Here is a 23534-nt window from a genome sequence, read left to right on the forward strand (position 1 = left end):
AAACAAAAAAGCTATACTTGAGCATGAAAACGTAGGTCAGCACATCCAGTAAAAGCTTCGTCTTTATTTTCTTATTCCATTAAAATCGACATAAAGGCAGATACAAAAAATAGTAGGAAAGGTACACATCTAACGCTATACTTACCTCACCAGTATGGTTCCTCTAGTCCCCCAGGGACTCTTCTCCCTGCTCTGCATGAGTGACATCACTCGCGCTGGAAGGGGGTGGGGCTTCCTGGGACATACCCGGGACATGGTTTTGCCGGGGCTGCCTCTTCAGAATTGGGACAGTCCCAGCAGAACCGGGGCTGTTGGCAACTATGCCTTACAGTGTGGAGAGCAGCCCAACAGGGAGGAATAGGCATAAGAGCTGTGTGTCAGAGTCTGAGTGTGTCAGTGTCTGTGTCAGCAATGTGTGTTTGTGTATGTCATTGGTGTCTCAAGTGACTGTGCATAGTGGATGGATGAGAGGCCCTCTGAGGCTCTGTCGCCCAAAGGCCTGCAAAAACCTGGATCCGGCTCTGACTGGAGTTATTGCAGGCTAGCACATGCCCACTGTAGTGTCAGCTACCATATCACTTGTATAGGAAATTATAGAGAGGACATGTATTCTCCCTGTGAGATATCACTCAGCACTCCGGAGGTCCTAGTGTGTGGTCCTGGCATTCTCCCATGTGCATCTGCGAGATGCTGCGCGATGGTCCGGGACGGCTGTGCTGCACAAGTAATCCTACAGCAGCTGCAATATCCCATTTCACAAGCTGTTACAGCAACGGCCTAGTGGATTTTCCAGCATTTACAGTAAGTGTTTTGGGTGACAATAATTTCCAGGTCTGAAAAATATTCCAGAAACAAAAGATGTTGGTCTAATGGATCAGCCTAATATTACTACTCGAAGAGACGACAGACAATTACCCTTCTTATCATGTGAAGGGAGCAGATTTGCTGCTGCTGCAATAATGACAGCGCTATTCCCAAATGATTCTTCAGAATAGATGGCACAACAATGAGATCATGTCTTACAGTATCTGCTTCATCTGCCTGGACAGAGGAGACCGCTTTTATGAACAACTTCGCTGGTCTGTTGTAAAGATTTATGGTGTTGGCATGCTAATAACATTTATCTCTAGGATCGATAATAATTGTGTGATCCCAGGACTGGATCCAGCTTTTCCTGACACCCGCAGTGGCACAGACTTTGAAGCCAGTAGCCTGACAAGGTACGGACTGCTCTTAATGGAGCGATTCACTTTGTTCCTATTGTAAATTCACTCATCCCTATTAACCTGCTATATTGAAATGACCCCTAGATGTCCGGCATGGCTGAATGTGTATGCCCATAGGGACAGCAGCACCCTGACATCTCAGGTATACAACTACCTAACACAATATGTATTCCAGAGATTTACATGTTATCCAGATGTACAAATCTAATAATAAATCACCATAGAAACTGATGTCTCCAAATTATGTAGATGTATCTCCCTGCCATAAACCGGTACACTGAAACAAACAACAGGACTCATGGTGACATTTAAAGGAATACTAGCAAGGTTTAAAAAACTATTACTTAAATTCTATCCCAATATTTAGCAGGTACTATTACACGAAACGATTATCGGCCGTACTTGGCCAATTACGTCTGTTATGGACAATAATTGTTTTATGTAATAGCTCATGCAGAAAGGCAATGATTAGCCGACATTGATGGTTACCTTTGTACATGAACCAAAATCCTGATAATTAGGGATGGTCCGAACCTGCCGAGGTTGGGGTTCGTACGAACCTGAACTCTCGGCAATGATTCCCGCTGTCTTCCTCCTCCGTGGAGAGGGTGGATACAGCCGGAGGACCGCCTGGAAAACTGTTCCCAGTTTTCCAGGTGGTCCTCCAGCTGTATCCACCCACTGTACGGAGCGGGCAGACAGCGGGAATCATTGCAGAGAGTTCAGGTTCATACGAACCCGAACCTCGGAAGGTTCGGACCATCCCTAATGATAATGTTAGAGACAGAAGCAGAAACGTGAAGAACACCAGGGAGAGCGGAGAGATAGGTAGAAAATGTTATTATTTTCTTCACACATTCGTCAGCCGTTGGCCGCTCATTACGCGTTATGCAAATCAAGTCATTTTCTATGGACGTCAGACTCATCTTTAATTATCTCCATAATGCGCGCGCTCAGCTTCGGGCTGTGATTTCTCCGCCCAGGGACAGGGTCCAGGAGCGGGACTTGCAGGGAGGATTAAGTATGCCAGGCTCAATGGGTCGGCCGGGTCTCGCCACCTTAGCCGGGCTGACAGGTCCTCTTTAAGCACTGTCAGACACAGAGCTAAATAGGTCAATGTTGACAGATACAATAAAGTATATACAAACGTGTATGATCCCCTTGTGGGAATATAAAAAAATAAACAAAACAAAAAACAATAACAAATGCAATTAAAAAATAAATAACATAAATAAATAACATTGGCATAGTTGCTGTTTTTTCCCCCCATTAAACTCTACAAAACATTTCCAAACTTTTTCAATACATTATGTGGTATTTTAAATGGTGCTGTTGAAATCCATTTGGCGTGATATCAGTGACAGTCTTCTGACGGACTATTGCTCACTTCAATGGTCAGCCTCTCCCTCTTTTACCCACTTGCTGTCTGTGTGTGTAATAGTAATAGTGAGGAACAAGGGGAAAAATCAGGCCATGTAATACTAGCCTTTAATGCTGGGTTCACACATGGCATTTTTCTTTTTGGAAAACTACCACTGCAGTTTGTGCCAAAACCAGAAGCGGATCCAACAGGAAAGTACAAGTCCTCTCTGTATATTTTCCATCCCATTTGAATCCACTTCTGGCTTTAGCACGTAAACGGCAGTGATAATTTGCCAAAAAACTGTAATGTGTGAAGTCAGCATCAAGATTTTCTCAATGCATTGTAAGTAGCAGGATGGATTCTGAAGTGTATAGAGTGAGACTTTCTGCTTAGTTTTAGTCAAATGTGGCAAAAATGATAAAACAGTATAAATAAGTAATGACTCAAAACATATCACAAAAACAACTCGAGAGCTTTTCATCTGACCTTAACCTGATTGAGCTTTTCACTCGGCGAAGCAGAAGGACCCACAAACAAGCAGCATCTGAAGGCGGCTACAGGGACGGCCCGGGAAAAGCATCAGGGAGCAGACTCAGAATAATGTGATGTCCATACGTACCAGCAATCATGGAGAAAGAGAATGGCTTTGGTTTTACCAAAGCCAGTCTTCGGTTTGGGTGCAGGTTTTGAAACTCAGTTGCATTGAAGTGAATGGAGCTTAATTGCAAACCAAGAGACAAGAGTGGTGCTGTCTCTGGAAGAAAGTGGCCATGTTTTTGTAGCACTGGATAACCCCTTCAAGACATTGTCTACACAGAGACATCAAAGACATTGCTGAGACTATAATGAAAAGCCATGAACTGATTGTAACATATCTTTTCCTACAAGCTTATTCCTGTTTTTCCACGTCCCCATGACAGCTGCAGCCCATTATGTGATTCATCAGCTTCTCACTCAGTTGCAGCTTCTGATACACAACCAGTTCTTTACTGCAAATTCAATACAACTAGAACATGATGTATTGGACTGTGGGCCGCATTGGAACTGAAACAAGGCGGATTATTGGCAAGAGAAAGGCAGGCATCAAAACACGTGGGGTAATACTGCCATCTGGTGGAGGAAATGTGCACTGGCGCTCAAGAAAGCACAAAACATAACTCAAGCCAAAGAGTGACAAGCCAAAGAAAACAGAATTTTAAAGGATCTAAAGATAGTATTTTGTGAAGCCAAGTTCACACAATGCAGTGCAGATGTGGTGACCCCCGGAGGATGTTGTAGCGGTGGGACGGCCGGTCACTTGCTAGGTGGAAGTGTGACGCCACTACTTGTGGTGGATGTCCGAGATACAGCCAGACCTTTAGGGTTTTGTCACGTGACGCCAGTGCCTGGTGGGCACACAGGTGTGATGGCGCGCCTGCTTTTTGAGTATAAGGCCGGTTGTACCCTTCTCCCGTGTGGTTGGTGTCCTGTCGGGTTGCTACAGGGTCCCATGGGGTACTGTAGTCACAGGTGGTCAGAGTGGTGTAGTAACCCTCCCGAATAGTGGTAGGACCCGCCACCCACAGATAGGGGAAATGTCCCAAGGTTGCGGTGTCAGTGCTGTGCAGGTGGTAGTCAGTAATCACAGACTCAGTTGTTAACGTTGTAAACAGTTGTTAACGTTGACTGGGTTTACTACTTGTTAATGTGCAACGAATCTTGATATACACTTGATACAGTTCCAATAAATACACGAACATAGAACCACCAGATCTATGTGATAAGTGCTGAGTAGGATGTAGTAGAGTTGATAAGGTTGTACTGAGGTAGCGTAGTAGACAGGAGAGTGCCATGAGAGTCTCAACCCAATTAGTAATGTGCTTTGCCAGATGTTGGAGTGTATAGAAGAATATTTTGACCTTTCCTATAGTCCTCACACCACCTTCTGCCCACTAGCTTTGGCTAATCCTTACTGATGGGTGAAACAGGCCCCAGACCCTGTTACCTGGGATAAGTGAAATGGTTAGGATTTCCTAAGTACACCCGCGCTGCGAGATGGAGTTCATAGACTTTATGTAACTTTTCTCCACCCAGATCAGTTCCTAGCTCTTTGGCTTTTCTGCGGAGACTGTCCTGCACTGTACTGACTCCTATTACTTGGCATGGGTTTAGGTTATCTGTTGGCTAGTCCTCTCCTGAAGGGCTTAGCAGCGCATACAGCATTTTGGTGCTTCAGGAAAGAGAGTTGTGAGAGCTAACTTTTCTGTGTCCTACCCATGCAGGGCACTGACTAAGAACTCACTTGTAGAGGGGACCTGGCAGAGGGCCAGGGCCCAGGTATAACCACGGTGGAGAGCTATCTGAGGTGCGTCCTGTCTCCACCAAAGCTCAGCTAAAACTCCCCCTCCACCCAAGGGACTAACTTCCTAACCAGCGTGTAAGAGGTGCTGTGGTTGGGTGGAAAGGGTGCAACAGAGAAGAGGGAAAGAAAGAGAGGATAGGATAGAAGAAAGGAGTGATCCTGCTGAACAACAACAGGGGCCGTCCGTCATGCTTGGCAAAGCTTGAGTGTATGACCGGCCTCCCGCAAGCATATGCCAGAGCGTACGGCCAGTTGTGAGGAGACCGTTCTCGGACGATTGGCCCAAGTGACAGTGTTAAGTATTTTCATTCACTGACTGGCCAGTCAGCTTTGCATAGAGGTATGGGGCTGGAATCCAGCTTCCATAAATATCCTCCCCAGTGTGTCCTTCCTTGTTTGCGATAGAGCCTCAGTTCCTGAGTGTCCCTTGACCAAGCGTTTATTCTGATTGTGTTCCTGGTTCCTTGATTCTGGCTTTTGTGTTTTTGACGACCCTTTTGACTAACGTTTTTGTACTGCGCTGACCGATAGTTGCCAACCTTGCTTCCTGACCACGACTTATTGTCCACATTTTGTGGTACACCTGTGCAGGCCAGGGACTGTCACCCAGTTATCCGCTGCCACTTAGGGCAGTTGCGGTAAGCAGGAAGGGTCAGCGGGGTGGGTGTTAGTGCTAGGGCATCGCCTGTCTCGTGTCCTTCAATCCCCAAGTCCTGACAACATGATTAACCCCTTAGCGACAAAGGGCGTATATTTACGCCCTATTGTCGGTAAGGGGCTTCAGAACGGGCCACGCGGCGACCCCGCTCTGAACCGCTGCGTTCCCGGGTGCCGCTTGTAGCCTGGGACCGCGGCTATTAGCGGGCACGGCGATCATATTGTGCCCGCTAATAGCCGCGGTCCCAGGTAATAAGTTGACAGCTGCATCCGATTACCGGATCCAGTGTTTCCCTGGTGTCTAGTGGCGGAGATTGCTCCCCCGGGACGTTGTCCCGGAGGAGCGATCTCCGTGTCTATTACCTGCCAGGGTCCGCTCCAAGATGGTGCTGACCCCGGCTCGGCACTCGTTTGTTTTCGGCTGCAGCAGCCGAAAGCAAATGAGTGCCGATCTCATTGATCTTTGCTGTATAAGTATACAGCAAAGATCTCAATGAGAGATCAAAGTGTATATACTAGAAGTACCCCAGGGACTGTGGAGCGGTTGAAAAAAGTTGAGTGCTGTTCTTGCCTCTCCGGCAGCTCCATAGAGAATGAATTGAGCTGCGAGTCACAAGCCGACCCGAAGCTACCAATCATAGGAAAGGAGCCAGGCACCAATCTAGATATCCCCGGAGGGCACGGAGGTCAGACCCCCTGCAATCTCATACTTACCTGTGGATAGAGAACAAGTAACTTTAAATCAGAAAACCCCTTTAGGGTGTATTCACACTTAGCGAGTCTTTAGCTGATTTCAGACTGCAGGTTTTGCAAGTACCACTGTCGTCTATGGCCCTCCATTTTTGCAGCGGATTTTCATTCTGCTGTAAGAATGTAATAACAGCCATGATTAACTATATAGCTGCCGTACTAGTAAAAATAATAAACAGCTAATGTTTACCCGCCCAGCGTGCTCCTGAGTACTGAGCATCGCAGCAGATTGCACTGCGAAACTTGCTACATGTGAGTTTAAGTTTTTAATGGGGTGTTTCTGTCAAAATAAACTGATAAGCAATCCACAGGGTAGGCCATCAGTTACTGATCAGCTCCTGTTCACATAAATGGTAGCTGAGGTCGCTACTAGAGATGAGCGCGAACCAAGCTACTCGAGAGCGATCGCTTTCCATTTAAATACTGATGGCTGAAGAAGTTGGATGGAGCCCTAGGGAGTCCTAGAAAACGTGGATACAGCTTTAGGCTAGAATATTTTTTTTATGACAATGGCTGCTGTTGGTGATTTAAACAATGGCCGTTCTTGTCATAAAATAATGCACTGCATTGAACTCTGAGAGAACAGCGGCCATTGTTCACACACTGTATTGAACAACGATCTGTCAATTATTTGCAGCTGCTATTGCATTAACAACGGCCGTTGCTCCCGCTCTGTGCACACAATGTATGGCCGTTCGGAGAGCCGTACGTTGCAAAGAGCTCTATGGTTAATTGGATTGCAGGCACACCCAAATGTGTCCACAATCCAAATAGAAATAATGGGGAAGATTTATCAAAGGGTGTAAAATTTAGACTGGTGCAAACTGCCCACAGCAACCAATCACAGCTCAGCTTTCCTTTCAGCACTGCCTAAAGCTGAGCTGTGATTGGTTGCTGTGGGCAGTTTGCACCAGTCTAAATTTTACACCCTTTGATAAATCTCCCCCAATGTGTCATATCGTCCACAGGAACAAGTCAAACAGCAACCGCTGTTTTAACTGTGTGTATAAATTGGCAGTATGATTATCAGGACTGGCAAGCACAGACAGGACAGAGACAGTGGGCCCTAGATCTGAACCCACCCACTGACCCTACCTACTTGCCTCGGTCAACCCTAAACGGTCACGGACAACCACAAAGGCGTTCCCTACGCTGCGTACGTGAAACACAGAACAATACGGACAGACAAACACAATATGGAATAGTAAAACAATCCGGGTCAAACCACACGGGCAACGCAGTACACAATCAGTAACACAAGGGATAGTCAAAAGTCAGGCGGAGGTCAGAACACGAGTAAGTCAGGTAGAAGGAAATAGGACGGGGTTCGCAGGAATAGGACAAGGGGAGCTGGGATCAGAATGAACCTAATAGCCAGCGATTAGAGGCTGGCTCTGACTTACTATTATACTGGATCAGGAGCCCGGACCAAAGGCTGATTGGTCCGGCCTCCTGAATCCAGACACAATTCAGCTGCAGCACTGCAGGCTGAGTGGCAGAGCAATCCGTCACTTAGCCTGCATTGAAGCTGCTCAGCTGAGTGCCGGCCGGCAGTCAGGTGACCACGGCATCCCTGGTTGTCAGAGACGCCGTTGGGTCTCCGTGACGTCACTCGGCTCCGGCGGGGGGAGCGACGGCATGCTCCTGAGCTGGCCGCCGGAGCCGAGCTGGAGACAGACGTCGCTGGAGCCCGGAAAGGTAAGTTCCTGACAATTATATGTTATGTCAGCTTTGACAGCTGCATCTAAATAGCTAATTAGCGGGCGTGGTGATCGGACTGCACTCGCTAACTGTAGCGGTCCTGGGCTACTAATAGCAGCCAGGATTGTGACGGTTCAAAGCGGGGTCACTGCAAGGCCCACCTCTGAATTGCCCTACCCAACCCAGGACATACAGTTAGGGTACTATTAGACAGGCTGATTAAGGCCCGATAATAAATGTAAACGAGCACCGATCTGCTAGATCATTTACTGGGCCCGATAATCGTTTAACAAGGGTTGCAGGGATAACATTACCGATGTCCTTGCAGCCCTTGTTTAAACTTTACACATTACCTGTCCAGGCTGCAGGGCTCCTCTTCTCTGTGCTTCTCCCCGGGTCCGCGTGCTCCAGCTTCAGAGCGGCCTGTCTCAGCTGACAGGCCACTCTGAAGCTGGAGCGCGGGGGACCAGGGGAGAAGTACAGAGGAAGAGGAGCCCTGCAGCCTGGATAAGTAATGTATTCTTCTTTGCTGATCGTCAGTGCCAGCCGCGCACCGCTATTACACGTAGCAATGCATCAGCCGATGACAATGATCTAAAAACCTGAAATTGAGCTTCCCACCTCCCCCCTCCAGTGCTTACACCACCCAATTACTCCCCCCATGGCTATTGAAAATCTATTGAAATATAATAGGTACATACACAATCCATCTCCACCATAAATTACCCTGTTCCGGCATCTACCTTCCATCCTTGGTAAGGACAAGACTATTTTTTTTTAAGTTTCCAATTCCACCAGTGTGTAACCAATTCTTCAATCTTTATTGCTTCTCCAAGAATAAAAGCACCTGACATATACAAGAGTCAATGCATTGTGACTGCTCCTGGTGATCTTATTCATGGTCATACTACCAGTACACCTTATGCTCTTTATAAAGGGGTAGTGATCACTTGAAGTGTAGGGATATGTAAAGCATATAACAATACCTGCACAGTGACTTCCTTGCATTCTACATTTGTGTCCGGCTATCATCTGCAGGTCATGGGGTCAATGAAGTCAGTGGTGTGTAGCAGACAATATCATTTATGGCCAGTCCAAAAAATCTGCCGCCCTTCAGAGACACTACAAATCTGCCATCCTGAGCAATAAACTCATGTTGCATCATGACAGAAACAGTCCTGTATGATGTAAAGATGGCTGTGTTATATTATCGTGCTATGTATGGGATGTGTTATATTTATTGTGCTGCTTCTCAGCTGGAGCTGCTGCACAGTACATTGTATGTATGTTAAAAACAACTGGTTGTTAATAAAGCTATTTCAGTTTAAAAACAAGGAAACAAGTAGTAATTGTCCAATGACCTGGCTGGTGAGGCTGGCGACCAACTGCCACAGTCAGTGAAGGTGTAAACAAGTCTTGGGGCGGCTTGTGGTTTCTGAGGGGCAATTTTCTGCCCATTTTTTCTTTTAGAGAGACTCCTGATGGACGGCACAGCTTCCAGTACATCCCAGAACATCTACTGGTAAGTATTACTGGTACACTGGGTTGGACTGGGTTGGGAAGGGCGCCGGGAGGGTACTTATTAGTTAGGGGGATGGAGCGGGACTGGGCTGGGAAGGGCGCTAGGAGGGTCCGCATTAGTTAGGGAGATGGGGTGCGACTGGGCTGGGAAGGGTGCCGGGAGGGTCGCATTTGTCAGGGGGATGGGGCAGGACTGGGCTGGGAAGGGCGCTACGGTTGTCAACATTATAGCAAAGGACAGGTAAATTAAGGGTTGGGATGGGTAATCGGGTTAGGGTGGAGGGGCTCCCTCATGGTGCCTTCACCTTGACGTGGTGAGGGAGCTTGCGTGCCTTGGTGATCCAATGAGCTAAGCTGGTAGGAGTTATACTCCTGGTGGGGTCACCCGTGCCAGACAGGTCAATGGGGAGGGGCCAGACTAAGCAAGGCACCCAGAAGAAAGGGCTGGTATCCTAGAAATTAAAAAAAAAAAAATAAATACAGTGGACATATACTATCGACAATACATCTAGCAATCTCACTACACATTGCTATTCTCATCTGCTTTTGTTGTTGCTGACTGATGAACCTTGTAACAAGTAGCAGGAGACAGCAGGACCCCTGCACCTAGGATTCCTGTCCATCACTAGGCTCTGTCTGCAATCCTGCTAAGTCTCACCCCTTTGTTAATACCCCCCCCCCCCCCACCACCACCACCTTTGCAATAAAGGGGTATTTCACCCAAGAGGTAAAAAATGAAATGCCCCCAAACCTATCTGTTTTTACTCACCAAGTCCTCCTGAGTATCTTTTTTCTTTCTAGCTGCCGCCCTTGCTGAGTTACAAGTTTTTTCTAAACGATGATCTAAACCTAAGATGGTGCCGGTCGGGAAACTACAATTCACATTATGCAGTGCTTCTCCCTGATTGTTCCGTGATGTAGCAGAGCTGATGGTGTAGCAGAGCTAATATCCACAGGATTTAGCAGGAAATCACTTGGAATTACACTGTTAGGGGTTTTCACACAGTTGTAAAGAGTTCTGAATCCTGTTCGTGCACGCCCTGCAAAAAATTACCATCTTTTTATCTACCATCTTCTCTAGTGCTGTATGTGAGAGCAACACTAAGAACACTGATTTGTATCAATGCCCTTTTCTATTGAGCATAATAACATACATTATATACACAGCATAATATGCTCACACTGCCGCCTAGTGACAGAATCCAATAATTACACTGTGTTTGGTTGTGTATAAGTTACATTTTCTTTGTAACAACATTCACATCTAGTGTCAACATTTATTGTCAATGCAAACAATCTATTGATCCAGCTGTTAGATATTGTATATTTAACCTTTATTCCATTGGTTTGACAGGGCGATCCTTATGGATAATACCATTAATAACAGCCATAGTTGTTCCTCACTGTGAGTAGCAAAGATATATTAAAGGGGTATTCTGGGAAAAATTTACCTTTCCCCTATCCACAGGATAGGGTAAAAGTAGGAGACTGACAGCACCCTCCAAATTTCGCTTTTAGAAAAGCCCTCCCGGATCTGCCCCAAAGCCCCCTGGCCCATCGGTCACGCACAGGTGACCTTTCCCCCATGGTCCCTATTCACTATTTTGCTTTGCTGCAGGCTTTAAAGGGGTTATCCAGTGCTACAAAAACATGGCCACTTTTCCCCCTCTCTTGTCTTCAGATGGTTCAAACTCAGTTCCATTGAAGTAAATGGAGCTTCATTGCAAACTACTGTTTTTGTAGCGCTGGATAACCCCTTTAAATCTACAATAAAAGCCAATGTTGGACTTTCTGTGCCCCTCACCGCACACTCGCACCCTCTGGCACACAGCAGCGCTCGGCTACGATGTGTACGGCTCAGTATAAGCAGCGTATAGCAGTGAAACGTGCATCGGGTCCTGGGGCTCTGGACTTCCGCTTCTATTTTGTTGCAAGGTTTTTTTCCCGTCCCATTGGAAACTTATTCAAGGTATCTGGTATCAGAGTTTTTTCCCCCACCATCTTGGTCTTGGGACATGTTGGTCTAGCCCTGCACTATAACTGCACTTTGCTTGTCACATTACTGCTAATGTGCTATAGGGGCACTAACTCTCTTGTCTTCTAGTTATGGGAATACTGCACAATATTATTGATAGATAAAGGGGTCTTTTTGTTTTGTGAGCCTCGGTCTGTTCTGTTTGTGAGTTTGTAGCCTGCTTTTATTCTAATTTTGTATTATTATTAATTTTATTATTTTGTGGATTTGACTTGTTTGACTTAAAGAGGTATTTTACCCAGGAGTAAAAAATGAAATGCTCCCAATCCTAGCTGGTCTTACTCACCAAGACCCCCCTGAGTATCTTGAGCCATCTCCCATCTTTCTAGCTGACACTGTTACTGAGTTAAAAGTTTTACTAAAAGCCGGTCTATATCTAAGATGGCACTGGCCAGGAAACTACATTTCCCAGCATGCATCCTTAAAGGGGTAGTGCACCAAAAAAAAAATTCTTTCAAATCAACTGCTGCCATGAAGTGCCAGAGATTTGCAATTTACTTCTATTAAAAAATCCCAAGCCTTCCAGTACTTATCAGCTGCTGTGTGTCCAGGAGGAAGTGGTGTTTTCTTTCCTGTCTGACACAGTGATCTCTGTTGCCTCCTCTGTCCATGTGAGAAACTGTCCAGAGAAGGAGCAAATCCCCATAGAAAACCTCTCCTGCTCTCCAGACTGGAAATAATACCACTTCCTGCTGGGCATACAGCAGCTGATAAGTACTGTAAGGCTTGATATTTTTTAATAAAAGTAAATTACAAATCTCTGGCACTTCATGGCAGCAGTTGATTTGAAAGAAAAAATATTTTGGTGCACTACCCCTTTAAAGTGGAATACCCTTTAAGGAACTGTCCAGAGCAGGAGAGGTTTTCTATGGGGATTTGCTGCTGCTCTGGACAGTTCCTGTCACGGACAGAGGTGGCAGCAGAGAGCACAGTGTCAGACTGGAAAGAATACACCACTTCCTGCAGGACATACAGCAGCTGAAAAGTACTGAAAGACTTGATATTTTTTTTAAATATAAGTAAATTACAAACCTTTAAAACTTTCTGACACCAGTTGATTTAAAAACCTTTTTTTTTCTGGAGCAATGTTTTATGGGAAATCCACTTCCCTCAAAACTAGCCAAACTTGAGTCTCCTCCAAAACTAAGAGTCACCTATCTGTATACTTCTTGGGTAGCTACTGTTAGGTAATCTGATGAGTTATTACAGCAGAGCAATAATTATAGGTGTGGACTGTACAGCAGACACACCACTGTCTGACTACTGTGTTATGGTCCCATTAGTTCTTATACTCTGCAGTATATATGTCGAAGATGTTTCCCCCAAACTGGATTTTTGTTACATTTATCCACTGTCATTTTCTATTGTATTGCAGAGACAATCCTCGGATATGGTGCACTCCATTCAATCAAATAGTTTGCTAAGAACCTCATTTCTTTCAACAAATGTTTAGAGCAGTTTCACCATTTGATATATCTACATTGCGTATACAGGGGTGGTCGGGTGTATACAGAGGTGGTCGGGTGAATACGGTAAGTCGGAGCCCTTGCAGGACGCTGTTGCACTTTTCTGTTTTAATCTTTGAATATGTATTTTAGCAGCTGAAAACAAACAAAAGATGGTGCCCTTAATAGGGGGAAAAACTAATATGCTTTAAAGGGGTACTCCAGGCGAGGGGGTGGGTGAAAACAATAACATCCATTTACCACCTAGACTCCAGCACTGTCACCCGCATCACGCCCCTCCGGTGTCCGGCCACTTCTTCTTCTTAAGACGGGTGCAGCCAGTCTATTTAACCCCTCCAGGTATTTGGCGCATATGAACGGGATAGTGTGGCAGCATGAGCCAAGAACAGGGTCCTTGGAGCCTCAGTTGTGAGTCTCAAACACGGGAATAGCCAGATATCCCTCCTGGGAAGGAAACCCATTGCTAATGGTTGCCTCCCAGTGGGGAGATCACCGGGCCACGCTGATACGTAGCTCAGTTACGAGTATTGGGACACCAATAGGGAAATACAAGGGTGGCCCCTTTGGCGTTAAAGACTAAGGGCCCTATTTCACCGGACGATTATCGTTCAGATTATCGTTAAATCGTTCGAATCTAAACGATAATCGTTCGGTTGAAATGCAGTTATGATTACCGACCGATCGACAAATCGTTGATTGTTTTATAAGACCTGGACCTATTTTTATCGTTGCTCGTTCGCAAATCGTTCGCATTGAATAAAACCTCGTTCGGTCATTTGCAGGAGATACAAACGCAATAGCGAAGAAAAAACGATCGCAAATACGATCATAAGTAACGATTATCGTTCCATGGAAATGAGTGAATGTTTTCAGGTCTTTCGCAATAGCGGTCGTTTGAGATCGTTAATCGTTAACAATTATGCGAACGATAATCGTCCGGTGGAATAGGGCCCTAACTCAGTTGCGAGTATTGCGTCATGCAAGGGTTAACCTAAGCCAGGCATCCATCCACAGACAGCCGTTTCGGGGTATTGGCTGAGCCCAATCTATACATCATGTGGGACTAGGTTATGCAGTGACTGGGATCTAAGATAAGAAATATGTCACAGAAAGGGCTGCTTTCGCACGGCTTTAAATTTTAGCAAAAACACAACAAAAACACCCTCCATGGCGCCAATTTTAGCAAAAATGCCTAGAGTTAGATATTAGCTGGAAGTCAATGGAAGTTTATGAATTGGCATACATGCTTGGCGTTTTTTGGTGAGGCATTTTCTCTCCTCTCTGGCGATTTTCACCACCACTCTGCTCTAAAAGCACTGGTCTGGCTGATGTGGATATACAGCTATAGTATACATATTTTATATATATATTATACAATATATATACATTATGGCAGACATTTATGAAGTGGTGAATCTCGTATTTTGTGACGCAGAATGGGCAGATGTGAATAAATCTATTTGCTTGTTGTGCAAATGTTTTATTAATAAATGTCCCCCTATATGTCTATACATCTACATTATAGCTAATATATATATATATATATATATATATATATATACGCAGTGTCAGACTGGGGTATCTGGGGCCCACCAGAGGGAATGATCCTGGGGGCCTACCATTGAAGAACCAGTGAGACACGACATGTCAGTCATTGTTTGTGCAGGTTCTAACCTGGGGGCCCACCGGAGGATTCTCCAGTCCTCTGGTGGGCCTGTCCGATACTGTATACACCAGCCAAATCACTGCTTTTAGAGCAGAGTGGTGGTTGGTAACCTAGACAACGAGCTGTCAACAATAGGAGGGAAAGAGCAGCAGATCAGGAGAAGGAGACAAGTTTGGTAAATGATTTTATTTGCAGAAATAAATAAACTGATGAGTCCTACAAGTATAACTATATTAGCTGAGATGGGAATACCAATTTAAAAAATGAGGAGGTCAGAGCATGATTTTCGATAAAAACGAAACTCCCAAATATTGACAGAATTGCTTTTTTTCATTGCCAGACCAAAATATTATTATTATCATTAATAATAATAATAATAATAATAATAATAAATATATATTTTTAAGTGTGGTTTTTAATACAAGTTTATAACTCCAGCGCAGCTTATGAAACCGCCTTGAAGAAGTGACCTGTCTAGTCTTTTTTCCATGTGGAAACAAATGTGATGCGGTTTCTAAATACTGCACATTTGTTTTCTCCATGTCTCCCATCCTGATGCAGATCTGTCCCCCAGTCCTATGTATGACATGTATATAGAGAAGGTGTATATAAGTGAGCTGCTATATCCCTGTGTATGATTGCTGAGCACGCCCGGTGATATGATTGCTGAGCACGCCCATTTTATTGCCTGTATATCTGGGGTCGCGCCCTTCTGTACCTGTTCAGAGACGCTGTCAATCATTAACAGACCCCACCCCCTCACCTGAGCGCCCCGCCCCCCGCCGTGCTGCTGTGTGCGGGCTGCAGCCGTCACCTCAGGGAGACGCGATGTTCCGGGCAGCGGTGGGGAGTCTCCCGGGCCGGGCACTGCCTGCCATGGCGGCCGCCTTCCTGTGGAAGAAGGAGAAGGGGAGGGAGAGGAGGACCAAAGCGCCGAGCTGGAGGGTGAGTGACCGCGAGCAGGCTAGGGCGCTGTACACACACGGCAGCCGCACCACTCATTCAGTGTCCCGGGCACAGTCCTGCGGCATCCCACAGGGTATCGGGCTGTATGTCTATAGGGACTGCTAACTGTGGTATCTGGCAGCAACCAATTACATGCCAACAGGTAGGAGATGGCAGGAGGGTCAGTGCAATAGAGAGAGGAGATGCCAGGGGGGTCAGTGCAACCGAGAGAGAAGATGCCAGGGGGGTCAGTGCAATAGAGAGGAGATGCCAGGAGGGTCAGTGCAATAGAGAGAGGAGATGCCAGGGGGGTCAGTGCAATAGAGAGAGGAGATGCCAGGGGGGTCAGTGCAATAGAGAGAGGAGATGCCAGGGGGGTCAGTGCAACAGAGAGAGGAGATGGCAGGGGGGTCAGTGCAACAGAGAGAGGAGATGCCAGGGGGGTCAGTGCACTAGAGGAGATGCCAGGGGGGTCAGTGCACTAGAGAGAGGAGATGCCAGGGGGGTCAGTGCACTAGAGGAGATGCCAGGGGGGTCAGTGCACTAGAGAGAGGAGATGCCAGGGGGGTCAGTGCACTAGAGAGAGGAGATGCCAGGGGGGTCACTGCAATAGAGAGAGGAGATGCCAGGGGGGTCACTGCAATAGAGAGAGGAGATGCCAGGAGGGTCGGTGCAATAGAGAGAGGAGATGCCAGGGGGGTCGGTGCAATAGAGAGAGGAGATGCCAGGGGGGTCAGTGCAATAGAGAGAGGAGATGCCAGGGGGGTCAGTGCACTAGAGAGAGGAGATGCCAGGGGGGTCACTGCAATAGAGAGAGGAGATGCCAGGGGGGTCACTGCAATAGAGAGAGGAGATGCCAGGGGGGTCACTGCAATAGAGAGAGGAGATGCCAGGGGGGTCAGTGCACTAGAGGAGATGCCAGGGGGGTCAGTGCACTAGAGGAGATGCCAAGGGGGTCAGTGCAATAGAGAGAGGAGATGCCAGGGGGGTCACTGCAATAGAGAGAGGAGATGCCAGGGGGGTCAGTGCACTAGAGGAGATGCCAGGGGGGTCAGTGCAATAGAGAGAGGAGATGCCAGGGGGGTCAGTGCAATAGAGGAGATGCCAGGGGGGTCAGTGCAATAGAGGAGATGCCAGGGGGGGTCAGTGCAATAGAGGAGATGCCAGGGGGGTCAGTGCAATAGAGGGGATGCCAGGGGGGGTCAGTGCAATATAGAGAGAGAGGAGATGCCAGGAGGGTCAGTGCACTAGAGAGAGGAGATGCCAGGGGGGTCAGTGCAATAGAGAGAGAGAGGAGATGCCAGGGGGGTCAGTGCAATAGAGAGAGAGAGAGGAGATGCCAGGGGGGTCATTGCAATAGAGAGAGAGAGAGAGGAGATGCCAGGGGGGTCATTGCAATAGAGAGAGAGAGAGGAGATGCCAGGGGGGTCAGTGCAATAGAGAGAGAGAGGAGATGCCAGGGGGGTCAGTGCAATAGAGAGAGAGAGAGGAGATGCCAGGGGGGTCAGTGCAATAGAGAGAGAGAGAGGAGATGCCAGGGGGGGTCAGTGCAATAGAGAGAGAGGAGATGCCAGGGGGGTCAGTGCAATAGAGAGAGAGAGGAGATGCCAGGGGGGTCAGTGCAATAGATAGAGAGAGGAGATGCCAGGGGGGTCAGTGCAATAGAGAGAGAGAGGAGATGCCAGGGCGGTCAGTGCAATAGAGAGAGAGAGGAGATGCCAGGGGGGTCAGTGCAATAGAGAGAGGAGATGCCAGGAGGGTCAGTGCAATAGAGAGAGGAGATGCCAGGAGGGTCAGTGCAATAGAGAGAGGAGATGCCAGGAGGGTCAGTGCAATAGAGAGAGAGATGCCAGGGGGGTCAGTGCACTAGAGAGAGAGGAGATGCCAGGGGGGTCACTGCAATAGAGAGAGGAGATGCCAGGGGGGTCAGTGCAGTGCAGAAGGATTATCATGACTGGGGATATGTACCAAGCCAAAATATCTCCAGAAAATGAAGACTTCTAATGCTTGTGAAATCCTAATGGGTGTATTGAGTGTCTTGAGCTGTATACATGGCCCTGACTATAGTGTATATAGAAGAGTCGTCTCGCAGTGGTAAGATGGACATACAGTACTTAGTAATCAACCTCTGTACTCGCTAAATATAATACTAAGCCCAGTGCCCCCTAAATGTAACACTAAGCCCAGTGCCCCCTAAATGTAACACTAAGCCCAGTGCCCCCCTAAATGTAACACTAAGCCCAGTGCCCCCCTAAATGTAACACTAAGCCCAGTGCCCCCTAAATGTAACACTAAGCCCAGTGCCCCCTAAATGTAACACTAAGCCCAGTGCCCCCTAAATGTAACACTAAGCCCAGTGCCCCCCTAAATGTAACACTAAGCCCAGTGCCCCCCTAAATGTAACACTAAGCCCAGTGCCCCCCTAAATATAGTGTCACACACTGTACCCTGGATTTTGTTACCGCCACTGACTGTACCTTCTGAAAATTGTAACTCTTTACAATGAATAATAAAAAAAAACAAGCAGCGCCTTCTGAAAATATTGTATACTGTGTCACCTGAAAATAGTAACTTTGGCTGGTATATACTGGTGTAAACCACAATGGGTGGAGAGGCACGAGGGGTTTCTGTATTGCCACATAAGCTGAATGTTTTTGGGATAAGATAAGAAGTGTAACTTGCTGATCTGCTAATAGTTTTGCCCTTAAATGAGAAGTTGCATGACATTACAAAAAAGCAGAATGGTGGGGGTGGGGAACATAATAAATGTAGTAAACCTACCTATGCCCCGTAGTGCTGCCCCAGGGTTCAGCTGACAACCGCCGACCTCCTGCAGCTCCTCTGTCTGCAAGTCAAATACACTGGTACATTGGTTTAAGAGTAACTTGGTTTAAGAGCGTTTTGGTTTAAGAGCTCACAGGTTTTTTTTAAATTGTGACTTGGTTTAAGAGCATTGCTTTGGTTTAAGAGCTCCCTGTACTGAGTGGGAGCGCAAGTGGGAGAGGGACATGGTCTGCATAGCTTGGTCTACAGCCCTGTACTGTGACCCAGGAAGTCTCCCTCACCTTCCAAATCATAGCAGATCCACTTCAGGCTGGGGCTTGCATCAGGGGACAGGACTGTGGAGGTAATCTCTCTATAGCTGTAACCCCTCTCTCCCCGGACAGAGAGCGCTGCATGTATGTGCCCACATCTGCCCTGCTCATTCCTTCATGCTCCCTGCAGTCTCTGTCCGCCCTTGTGTTTCCCACCCTTTCCATTACTGTACAGTAACTTATAATATCACATATTCTGTTGTTTTTGAATGTTTGTTTCATCTGTTTCACGTTATTCAGAATAATAAATCATTATTTTTGGGGTACGGAACCAATTGTCTGCATTTCTATCATTTCCTATAGGAAAATTTGCTTTGGTTTAAGAGTGGATTTGGATTACAAGCACAGTCCCGGAGCGAATTATGCTCGTAATCCAAGGCACCACTGTATCTGGCTGAGCAATTGCCCACTCAGCCAATCCTCAACATTTTTTTTTTTTTTTTTTTTTTTTTTGCGCCATAATCTCTAATTTATATTAGTATGACATTTGCGTAGATAGGATAGTGTTTTTTTTTTTTATACATTTTTTTTTTTTCTGATGATGCCACAAAAAAACAGGAAAAGAGGGCGATTTAAACATTTATCGGGGAAGGGGCTATGCCATTTAAAAAAAAGAAACTGCATAGGATTCATTAGTGTTATTTGTAATTCTCTCCAAGGTTCTGCCTGAGGCAGACTCTATTAGAAGGTCATGGATCGCACTGCAAGTATAACTCCTCCGGCAGTCAGAGTAAACGATCAGGACCCCAGCAGTCACACTGCGGGGGTCCCGATCGGATAGTGACAGCAGTGCACTATAATCGACAATTAGAAGCCGTTTGGTAAACAAGATGTCTATTTAAACTGACCCTGAATTCACATTAATTCTACACCACAAAAATTAAATACAATCAGAAATGCAGAAATAAATTACAATACATACTGTACCACCTAAAACTACTGTTAGTACACACTGTTCCTGGAAATTAATTATAATACATACCATACTCACTATGGTAATATGGTAATACATACATACCCCCTTTAGGTTTGGGACAGATGATAACACTGAAATTTCTCTTTGTGTATTTAGAATTATAGTCCGTAAAACGCTACCCAGGGCTGTGATGGCGAGTTGTACACGTACCGTTCCAGTAAGTCTTTGATACCTTTGTAATTGCAGAAAGAAATTCATCCATATTATAATCTGAGTGTGACCGTGGTAAAAGCCCGAAACATTCAAGGAACGGACGTGTGTAAGTGGTAACAAAAAACTGCTAAACAATGCCCAGGGTTTTATAAGATTTCATTTTTCTATACTATCTTCCCTTATTTACAAAATGTTAAAAGGAATATACCATCAGAACATGACCTATTGTTTAAATCAAGTTTTTATGTTAAACATTTTTTTAAGATTTTTTTTTTTTTTATTTCCATTTTACTATCTATATTATCCTGATATCTTGTGGCTTTCACTTTGGCCTCTAGGCTAAAAACTAAGGGCCAATAGTAGTTAATCACACACAGCAGGTTTTCTTTGCAAAATCTTTCTATATTATTTTATACTGTTTGCAGAATAACAGGGTGCACTCACGCTCACCCATCTGATGGCGGGCAGCAGCGGCGTGAGATTATAATGTGGGCAATCTCACTGGGACCCCTGGAGCCCTGGGCCCCGGGCGGTTGCCCAGATTGCCCTCATTATAATCCGCCTCTGGACATCAGTATATAGATAGCACAGACAGGAGTACAGTGACAGGTGAAACCAGTATATAGATAACACAGGCAGGAGTACAGTGAAAGGAGACATCCGTATATATATTAACACACAACAGCTGCTGCTGCTCACAGCTCATCGCCCCCCCCCCTTCCGTGTAGAATGACATTCTCATTCATCTGTCTGGTGTGTCCATGGCGTTTGCTGTAAAGCATATATCAAAATGCTGTTAAAAAAAAAAAAAAGATCAAGCCATATGTCGGCTCCCATAATAATGTACACAATTTAATAATAAAAAAAAAATTCTCAGAAAATAAAAAGAACAGGTTTGAGTATGTGACTCAGATCAGTAGAAAATAAATCAAGGTGATACTCTTACTCTACCAAAAAAAGAAAAAAAAAATTCAGCGAAGCGCCCCAAAGTATCAGTTATATCCCTATTTTATATTCTAAGACCTCATAGGATTTTAACTTGAAAACAGAAATTATAGTTGCACCAAAACATGTTCAGAAGATCTGTACACTGAGAACCTTTTTTTAAAAATCCCATTTCCTGCTTCTGCCTCCTCACCCCCCTCCCCTTACCATAGACTTCTGTGGGCAGCAGCTATAGCCTGCCTCTTGTTAAAATGGAAAATCCCTCTTATGTCTTCCTCCTGTGAACAGATTCAGAGTAAACAGGGAGGGCAGCAGATACATATAAGGAAAGGCATTTTTTTCTAATATGATATATTATTGTTACTTTTACTTTCAATCTGTAGAAAGTTCTTTATAGGGGATGTGCTTTAAGTAACAAGTTATATAAGTTATAAGTAGTCACTTCTAAATGTATTATTATTATTATTATTTTTTTTTACTTTACTGTCCTTAGTGTCCGAGGCAGATTGCTATGTTCAGCTGAGACTTCCCACTGCATCTCCCCTCCCTGACAGGACAAAGGTTGTGTATAATTCCAGAGACCCTGAATGGAATGAAACTTTTCACTACCGAATTAACAGTGCAGTCAAGGTAATATGATAATAATTGCTCAGCGCCCTTTAAGACTGTTAAAACCACCTGCAACACAATCCCATTCACTGCAGTTTGACACAGTGCTCTCTGGCCCCACAACCCGTGTCATGGCCAAAAGTCATTGTCTAGCCATAACCTTATAGTGTAGCTCTGATTGTTCTTATGTGAATTAGTGCAACCCAACAGATGAACACAATCTAAATCCTAAATTCCTTTTTTTTTTTTTTTTTAAATACAAGTGACTGTGATTATACATATATTGATTATACATTTTATTTTGTAGAACATTCTGGAGCTTTCCCTGTATGACAGAGACGTAATGCTGGATGACAAGCTCTCTTCTGTTGTATTTGATGTAGGAAGCATTAAGCCTGGGCATACTGTTAGGCGAGTCTTTAAACTCAACAAAAAGGTATGTACCAACACGCTATATGTAAATGCGGGCCAACTAATCATCTGGGCGTTGTGGCAGGGGCATGTAGTCACGATCCCCTGGGCGTGCCAGTGTTGTAATCACGCCCCCTCTGGTTGTGATGCAAAGTGCTTTATCAGCCATACCTTGCCAGAGGTGGTCTTCTAACTCGTCGGTGCTCCAATCTCATCATTACAGCAGACATGCGCAGTCCAGCAGCAGCATCGTATTCCGTTAGAGCTTCGTGTCGAAGCGCTAACAAGTTGGAAGACCGCCACCTGCAATGTATGGCTGATACAGCACTGTGAATCACACCCAGAGGGGGCATGTTTACAGCGCTGGCACGCCCAGGAGACCGTGCCTATATGCCCCAGCTACAACAGCCAGATGACTAGTTGGCCCGCATTTATATACAGCGCTAGACTTTTTCAAAGTAAGTTTTCTGATCATACCGGGCAGGGGCACGGGGCATAGGTAGATTTATAGGAAGGGCGCTCAGTGATGTACCAGCACGTTTTCTAGGGGTAGAAACACACACACACCGGATCTGCAGCGAATCCACTGCGAATTTGCAGTGAAATCCGCTGCAGATCCCTTTCCGGTCATTTTCAATGAGAGTACATACTGTCAGCGGGATTGACATCTCACTGCGAGTATGTAAGTGACAGCCCTCTTAACCTCCCGCCGCACCGTACACACATTACCTGCGCCACCCTCCGGCTTTCTTTGGGGGTTCCCGGCGTCTGGACGTCCTGCTCAGCCAATCGGTGACCATGGGTCAACCACATAGGGTATGGTTACCCTATGGAATACTGACAGTTTTTATGGGTACATTTTTTTCTGAAGCAGAATTAGTGTAACAGAACCAAATAGTACTTTACATATTAAGCTTTAGGATGAGAATAATCTTTGATAATAAGCTTTGATACTATTTTAGGCTCCACATCAAGATTAGGCTGCCATTTTGATTCTGCCATACTGCACAATATGTAGGGTCATATTTATAGCTTATGCTGCCCTGGGCACCTGGACTAAATAAACCCCATAGGGTGATTTCACACGCATCAGTAATTTTCTAGGCCACAGCATGGTGGCAGTAGCTACATTGAATTATTATTAATTATTATTATTATTATTTATTATTATTATTATACACATATAGTATATATTTTAGTGTAGTTTATTTGGGTTAATCTGCCAATAGATCATGTTCTTTTTGGCACATGTGATGACTAGATCTAACCTCAAATAATACAATCGTTTTACTGTTAAAAAAAAAAAAAAAAAAAAACCCCAACAAAAAACGATTTATTATACAAGCATTTTCTTATTTTTCCAAGGATAAGGAGGCCTTGGAAGTTGAATTTCACATTGAAGAAAGGTATGATATTGTAAGGATGAATGAGTATAGAATCTGTATTACAGTATTTACTATGTATATCCAATGTCTCCCAACAGCAAGGATCCTCCTAGTGAAATAATAACCAATGGTGTCTTAGTGGTGAGTATATGCATGACAAATTTTCGATAAATTGTGGAAAAGGAAAATGTATAAGGCGTCCACCCCAATGTATCAAATAGAATTTGAATCAAAAAACCAACAGAGGAAATCTCTCTGCGCAGGTATAGCTTCCACCTGACCATGTGAT

At 45.4% G+C, this 23534-nt stretch overlaps 1 protein-coding gene and 1 long non-coding RNA gene across 4 annotated transcripts in view; both read left to right on the forward strand.

Annotated features, from left to right (window-relative positions):
- Nucleotides 1-1387, forward strand: part of LOC138770284 (uncharacterized) — a 59655-nt gene extending 58268 nt beyond the window's left edge. The window contains exons 2-3 of the long non-coding RNA XR_011359454.1: nucleotides 1131-1220; nucleotides 1311-1387. This is a non-coding gene — a long non-coding RNA (uncharacterized lncRNA). The remainder of the gene's footprint in view (nucleotides 1-1130; nucleotides 1221-1310) is intronic.
- Nucleotides 1388-9440: 8053 nt separating this feature from the next.
- Nucleotides 9441-23534, forward strand: part of PLA2G4F (phospholipase A2 group IVF) — a 33109-nt gene continuing 19015 nt past the window's right edge. For 2 of the 3 annotated variants that reach the window (XM_069949259.1, XM_069949262.1), the window contains exons 1-6: nucleotides 15509-15671; nucleotides 19929-20001; nucleotides 21334-21470; nucleotides 21757-21885; nucleotides 23226-23266; nucleotides 23344-23386. In XM_069949259.1, the coding sequence (XP_069805360.1) occupies nucleotides 15555-15671; nucleotides 19929-20001; nucleotides 21334-21470; nucleotides 21757-21885; nucleotides 23226-23266; nucleotides 23344-23386 (540 nt within the window). In that variant the 5' untranslated portion in view covers nucleotides 15509-15554. Of the gene's footprint in view, nucleotides 9561-12969; nucleotides 13127-15508; nucleotides 15672-19928; nucleotides 20002-21333; nucleotides 21471-21756; nucleotides 21886-23225; nucleotides 23267-23343; nucleotides 23387-23534 lie in introns of those variants that run through there. The other variant, XM_069949260.1, reaches the window with a different exon arrangement.

Source organism: Dendropsophus ebraccatus, chromosome 13 (assembly GCF_027789765.1).
Source record: "Dendropsophus ebraccatus isolate aDenEbr1 chromosome 13, aDenEbr1.pat, whole genome shotgun sequence".
NCBI lineage: Eukaryota > Metazoa > Chordata > Amphibia > Anura > Hylidae > Dendropsophus > Dendropsophus ebraccatus.